General features: G+C 34.6%; 1 protein-coding gene across 2 annotated transcripts in view; it reads right to left on the minus strand.

Moving 5' to 3' along the window:
• The window catches only part of LOC128889473 (F-box/LRR-repeat protein 20), a 42,959-nt gene extending 42,456 nt beyond the window's left edge, over positions 1-503 (minus strand). For both annotated transcript variants that reach the window (XM_054147139.1, XM_054147138.1), the window contains exon 1: positions 352-503. In XM_054147139.1, coding sequence (XP_054003114.1) covers positions 352-381 — 30 coding nt within the window. In that variant the 5' untranslated portion in view covers positions 382-503. The remainder of the gene's footprint in view (positions 1-351) is intronic.
• Between the last annotated feature and the right edge of the window lie 7,194 nt (positions 504-7,697).

A 7,697-nucleotide genomic window follows, 5' to 3' on the forward strand; every position in this document is an offset into this window, starting at 1 on the left:
AGAGAGAGAGAGAGAGAGAGAGAGAGAGAGAGAGAGAGAGAGAGAGACACGGTGGAATGGTAGCGATCAAAATGTAAGAAGCCTTTATAACTGTCCCGTTTCGACGAGACACCGTCGAAACCGAGTCCGCCGTTGGCTTTTGTTGTTCGTTGTCGCGGCAGGAGGCTGTGATACAGGCGAGTAATCGTTGCCAAGCATCACGGTGGCCAGGGGAGCGGATCAGCTGTTCGCCTCGGCAATGACAACATTGGACACACGCACGAACCCCCCCTTGTGTGGTAACTTTGACGCGCGTTTCCACAGTCGGAGACAGCCCCGTCGTTTTACTGTCATATGATGGCGTTGACTTACCTCGAGCCTGGTGCGCCCGGAGTGTATCATCCTTTTGCGTCGCGTTATTTTGCAAAGCTTCCGGGAATACCCGCACGGTCGTCAGTGGGAAAAAAATGTCGCGGCCGAACGAGTTGCTACGCTTCGTAAGAGAAATGGCCGAGTCTACTGAACATGAGCCGTGCCGCCGTCACTGGTAGTGGGGGGAAAGGACGACCAATGCACATTCCCCTGTAGCCAGAATCGGGGGCCCGGGATTGGCCGCGCGCAGTCGACTTGGCGACAGCGCTGCCAATCCGGCGCCGTTCAGCCATTGTTTACACGCTTCCTATTGGATCGTTATTTTTGAGGGAGCGCGACAACGGCACCTGAGATCGTGCACCGACGATGCAACGATACCAGTGGCATCGGTGTTGCGTTAGGGAGATGTGTCGCAATTGCACCATGACTATCGACTGTCGTTTCAGCTCCGAGAATATTACGTTTCCGTAGATTGCATTCTTATCGACCGACGATAAGAGAATGTGATAATTGGCTTGCGTACGTGTTTACGGTACAGCGCGTCATGTCGTGCTAGTAGATTGAACTTATCATGGTCAGACAGCTTTTGCTGTCGGGAATAGTCGGTGTCTGGCTGTCAGGCATTAAGGGGGTATTATCGTCTAGATGTTTGTTTTTTCAGTAATTTTTAGGAATTAATTTTGCGAAAGCTATCAAACCTACAGTACCAGGGTTTTTTTATGCATAATAAAATACGTTTAAACTAACAACACAAATTTTCATGAAATACTTCATTGAAATCTATACAAGTTATGCGCTGTTATGCAGGTTGTGGCGTAAGACTCTCGTTCAATCGGGCGCACAGGCTATGGCGGTTCTAGTCGTCTGAGACAGAAAAACAAATTTTGTTTTTTCAATCTATATGATTGTAGTTATCGTCCGAACTAGAATTAAGTAAGTACTAAATTTTTTATCGGAATCGCAGTTGTTTGAAAATTAAGGTTTAATTTTCCCGGAAAATTGTCAACTAAAACATGAGAGCAGGGCTAAAATATTCAAGCTATCGGTATAATTCTAGTTCAGACCATAGGTGATGGTGCCCTCGAAATGTGTGTAAAACCAGGAGTCAGTCGGTCCAATAGTTTTTGAGAAAAACGTGCACCCGACTTGAAAAATGTCGTTCCGAGAAAAATGCGTTTAAAGTTTGCTATACATTTAGCACTAATACTGGTGAACAGCCTTTAAGCCTCTGTAACTATGAGAGCTCTACGAATTTCAAATTAACATTTTAGAGGCACTTTCTCAAAACCCCAAATGATAAGAAAATGCAAGAAAAGAAATCGAATTTTTGAAGTTTCTAGACGATAATACCCCCCTAACCATTTTGATGCGATGGACGACTATAATCGCTCGCCACAAGACAAAAGGTTAAAAGTCTAGTGGTTCCGATTACACGTATATGTAAAATACACATGTAATTACAGTGCATTTTTTTTAAATGCCTACATAATACACGGATTCTAGTACACATGTATCCACAAATTTTAATAGCAGAATTTACTAAAATATTTCAATTAATTTAATATTTCATCAACAAATACTAAATTAAAAATATGAAAATGTTAAAAGTCGTAATAAAATGATTTTGAGAACTTCATTGAGTTTTTGTACATTTTATAGAATGCTATTAAGGATTAATCTATGTATTAGTAAATATCCGTGTATTAAAAAGTACATGGATTCAAACATAGATACACGTGGTTAACCATGTATACTGTACACTTGTCCAGGAGTGAATCTATTAATTTAAATCGGCGAATATTTGTTTAAAAAACCTTATACAAAATCTGTTATAATCTTGAAATTGAGGATTAGTTTAATCAAAGATCTAAACATCCTACTCAAAGAGAAGGTTGTAAGTTTAAAAAAAAAACACATGATTTTATATTAAACTGATTGATATTATCTTTATGAATTAAAAATTTGTAATTTTACGCCGCCTCTGAAAAGGTTGCATTGTATTTAATATGCTGTATTTTAATAAATTAACCAAATTATATATTTATATAATATATAATATAATAAACGAAAGCTTTAACTCGACCGTTTGACGCTTGGCTCGAAAATATCTCCATTCTGGCCTTAAAATCATAATTCGCGACCATAGCTTGCATTACGCCGAGCGCGTGAATCGTCAGAATAGGAACTTTGGAGACGAAGAACGGAAGGAAGCTTGAGAAGCTCAGAAAGAAGAGCTTCAAGCTGCTAATAATATGTATGAAGCAGAGGAATGGTTACTATATGGTTCTGGAATCGATGATTAAACGATAAATAGTTTACATTATTCATTATTACTTTGAACTTTTTGGTTTCGGTAATTCTAAACTTCAAATGCGTTTTTATCGAAATCACATTTTTTCGAACCGTGGGAATGATAACTCAAGAACTAATCTGTGACGAGCTGTTTATCACGTAATAAAACCTTTTTGAGTGTATGTTATCATATGAAATGTATTTCGTCCGACCGAACTCGAGGCCAAAGCTAATCGGTAGAGAATTAAATTATCGTTTCTGTGACAAAAATACTAAAGGTATATGTATATAGTAATAACGTGAGCGCAGCGAGTGCCTATTAATATATGTACTTTATGTATATACTTTTATTACATCTCCTTGGCTGCCGCTGTGCCCACCGCTCGACCGTGATTGAGCGTTCAGCCGTTTTTGGTCAAGTTTAAAAGGGTTTTTCTCATCCTTTCAAACATTTTACCGAATAATCAGAATATACGTTTTGTAGTACATGACATCAACTATTCAAATCTTTTTTTTAAATCAAAATCGGTCTTACGGTAACGCATACAGGCCCGCTGGCAAAAAGCACAATGAAAAATTCAGATGGCGATTGTGAGAAAACTAATGATCCGACAATCTTTGTCTTTTGCACACATAAAGAACACATTAATCGCTATTTATCTCGAAAAGTCCAGGGCTTCAGCTCAAAAAATGGCAGAGTTATAAATATCGGAAAAAACTCTGAATTTTCCGGTTCTCCCGATTTTTCTCCGTTCCTTACTATCCGATCGAGACATTCGAGGTCTCATTCTGTAGGTATTTTCATCATCTACATTTTATCTCGTTGGAGCATTGATATTTCTGCATTAGTTAAAAATTTGTAAACAAAAAACAACAAAAATTACGATTTTTTGCATTAAATTGTTTATAGTAAGAATATGGAACAGAGTTGTGGAGTTAAAAACATATACCTATTATTCTACGCATCCCCTTTTATGTAATTGCACGATCAGTTTGCTGTTAGTATTTTTGTAATACAAAAATGCTCTACTGATTGGCCTAGCCTGGCAACAAAAGTGACGATCGCTAGAACCTCGGATCGCTCGGAGGAATAACAAAACGCTTGGGCTACGTGTGAACCAGAAGGTATTGAACAGTCGCCACGCACATATGCTGAGTAGCACTATCCAATAGCAGGGTTTGAATAATAATCAATTACAATTTTTTAATTAAATAGGTGATTTAAACAAATTTAATGCAATCAACTTAATTAATAAATATTTTAAATAAATGTAATTAATAATTATTTAATTAAAATTGAATTAAGCAGAATTAATTCAAAACTATTTAATTGACGGTTTGTTTATATCTTCAATGTTAAAAGACATTTATATAAAATTCAATTAATTACATAAGTAACACATATAAATAAACATATATATAATAAAAATAAACTAAATGCAAATAAACTAATGCAATATACTAAATACTATTAACCTTATCCAAATGAGTTGTGTATTCTTACTCAATGACGACAAAATGAAACAAATATATACCATAGGTATAAGTTAAAGTAATATACTAAAAACATAAAGCAGCTTAAAGTAATCGTGAATTAAATGCCTTTGAATTAATTCTGCTTAAGCCTTAAAGTAATCGTCAAATAAATAGCTTTGAATTAATTTTCCTTAAAGCAATCGTCAATTAAATATTTCCGATAAAATTTGCTCATATCAATCGTCAATTAAACGACTTTCGATTATTTCTGCTTAATTCAATTTTAATTAAATAATTATTAATTACATTGTTTGTAATTAATTGTCAATTAAAGACGGAAATTAATTTTAAAAGTAATTAATTACTCGCAACCCTGCCCAATAGTAATAAATATTATTATTGTTATCACGATGTTTAGGCTTATTCACCCACGTCACATCCCATCTTATCGATATTCGTTTCCAACCTACGTTTCCAAAATACGTTTACTTTATTTAATGCCTTGATCATGAACTAACAATTGAAATTATACCATTGTATAAAGTATATTTTTTATTGCAAAGAGCTGCACAAAAATTGATGAAAATTGATCGTTTTTCTTTGAACAGTTCTAGAAGTTTCAATTTCCAATTTTTTTGATCGCAGATTAGTTAATATTCTTCAAGGTAATGCCGACAATGTAGGAAAATAGTTTCGTTGATTTCAGATAACAATTATGATCGGCAGAATTCTCAGAACTAACGGACATAGGCGAAACTTTATCACAGGGAACAACTGATATCTCAAAGACTTCCGTGTAAAATGATATGATAGAATTACCAAATGTACATTAAAACATATTTACACTATTCCCAAAGTTAGAAAATATATTAAATTATTTTTTCTCTGTAAATAAAATCACATAAAACAATTAATATTTGGCCTCTTATTATGGTTCTCCCTTTTAATTGTGTCAGGACTATTTAGAAATATTAGCACATGGAGGGGTAGTTACAATTATGAAATTGCCGCCGAAATTTCCGAACCTAAGCCCAAATGAAAAATTATGGTATAGTATAATTTAGATAAAAGATAATTCAGATAAAGTACGCACTAAGTGTCCCAGACGACAAAAAGATTTATGAAAGTAATGTGAAAAAATATGAAAACGAAATACATCTGAAACTATGAAAAAACTCATAGAAAGATTATCAAGTTTAGTATTATATGTAGAAGCAGCAATAGTCAACCACATCGGATCGCACATATTTTTGTTGGCGTATTGGTAAGTTTTTACATATTTCATTTTTGACTTGAAACATTACTACCCCAAGGAAGTACTAATGATTGAGTTTGATTGTTATGTTTATTACTTAAATACCATTTGTGCATTAGTATGACACAAATGATAAATATTCGGATATTTCTGAGCGATAGTGTTTGTCTAATAAATCTACTGATAAGTTATGACTTTAATCTCCCTAGAATCATCGTTATAAAAAATAAATCGTCCTCGCAAATTATCGTTATCTCGAAAAAGCAAGCGATCAAATGCCTATCTATGACTCAACTTTTGTCAAAGATTATACACGTTTGGATATCGTTACACTGGCTAGGATTGCTTATTAAATTGTGAAGGTTTGATCATTTATTTAGGAAACTTTTCAATGTAAATAAATGATTATATATTCAATAATAAAATGTTAAAAATACAATTGTCTTAAAAAATATTTTTTATCAAATTTTTTAATACTGGTTTATAGGACTCTAAAAATAGTGTAATATTTATTTAAACGATCGAGTTATAAGCACATAAGTAAACGGGACGGCTTGAACAAAAGGGTTAGTTTCTCCCTTGAAATGCAAAAGTAGTATGAACTGAAAATTATGTAATTCATAGGAAGGTCTCACAAACAAGTGTACAAACTTTTGTAAGAATATATTATACTTGTAGCAGTGATGGGCAAAATCATAATCACAAATACGAATACGATTGTAATTGAATGTTTTCGAGTTGTGATTACGATTACGATTGTAATCGCATCTTTCCGAGTTGCGATTACGAATACGATTACGGAAACAATTTCGGAAATCGGCAGTGAGTTTTAAGGTCCATTTACACATATCTGTAACGTGTCAGTACCGTATCCGTACCGTATCGGTAACATTCGTGACGTTCGATCAGTTTAATCTCAATGTTTCCCGAGATAGCGAATTTTACGACTAATGAATTAGCAATGATTGCTATAAGTTTAGATAACGAAATGGAAGAAAATAAAACGAAGAAACGGAAGTGGGTCCATGAAATTTGTAAAAAAAGAAAAAGTGAAGGAGAATTCGTAACTTTTTACAAAGAATTGATTGAAGATGAAAGAACATTTTTTGATTATTTCAGGATGTCTGAAAGTTGCTTTAATATATTATTAGACAAAATAGAAATATATTGTTGCGCTGGGGGGGGGGGGGGGTTGAAGCACGAGAATTCATTTTAATTAAGTATAAAGTTTATTAACAAACTATAACTTTTAAACAATTTAACGATAATATAACGTTAATCTTGGAGACTTGTAACGAAACGTCTTCTCTCTTTGACTTCTTGAATCGCTCTCTACTATTTTAAAAGTTTGCCGCTTCCTGACAACCGGAAGCGCGGGAACTCGTTTCCGTAACTTCACACCGTCGCGACGATGTAACTCGGAACTGTAGTGCGGCATCTTCATACCGTCGCAACAATATTTAAAAAAGCAAGTTTTTATGTTACGTTACGGACATGTGTAAATGGACCTTTAAGTTGAGCGAGTTCGCCGGCAAGTCGAAGGCAGACGGCCAGTAATTTTTGTTTGGACTAACATCGGTTTAGCTTGTTCAGTTTGTTTTTTTTTCCATTTCTACGCATGTATGCAGCGTTATTATTATTTCGGGTTATGAAAAAGTATGTGATTTGAAATAAACACCAGATTTGTTTTTGAAGGTATCTATGCTCATTTCATTCGTGTTAAACCACGTGTCATCGTCCTGAGACTGTTTTCTTACAGTTTCATGAGAATCAGGGTGTATTACTCATCGGTGTTTCCTTTGTAAAAAATCTTATTGGTAAATATTAACACGTTCCGTGCTAAGGCGCTTCTGCCCGACTTGTAGATCATGCAATCTGATATTTTGACTAAAGATTGATATATTATCATAAATATTTCATTACATCGACAATCCAGAAATACACTTAGGTTATTTAGATCTGTTATCACATCGTCTAACCACTTGTAGTACACGTGACACTGCGATTAATTCGATTGCCCATTAAAAAAAAAAAAAAACAGAAGAGTATTTAAAATCACTGACACTGATAGAACATTACACAACTGAACGGATACGGAACTGACACGTTTACGTTTATGTGTAAATAGATCTTATAAAGGAAAGTCAGTTTGAAACTTATCGATTAGTAAAAAAAAACCTGCAGTATTCGAATTTGTTACAAACAATGCATCAGTGATGGACAATACATTTCACGTATTTCCTTCCTTGGGCCTGCAATCCCAAACGAGATTCTCCGTATCGATTTCAAAAACCGCATGGTACTTACCGTATCAATAGGACCG

The sequence above is a fragment of the Hylaeus anthracinus genome, unplaced genomic scaffold (assembly GCF_026225885.1).
Source record: "Hylaeus anthracinus isolate JK02 unplaced genomic scaffold, UHH_iyHylAnth1.0_haploid 11997, whole genome shotgun sequence".
In the NCBI taxonomy this organism is placed as follows: domain Eukaryota; kingdom Metazoa; phylum Arthropoda; class Insecta; order Hymenoptera; family Colletidae; genus Hylaeus; species Hylaeus anthracinus.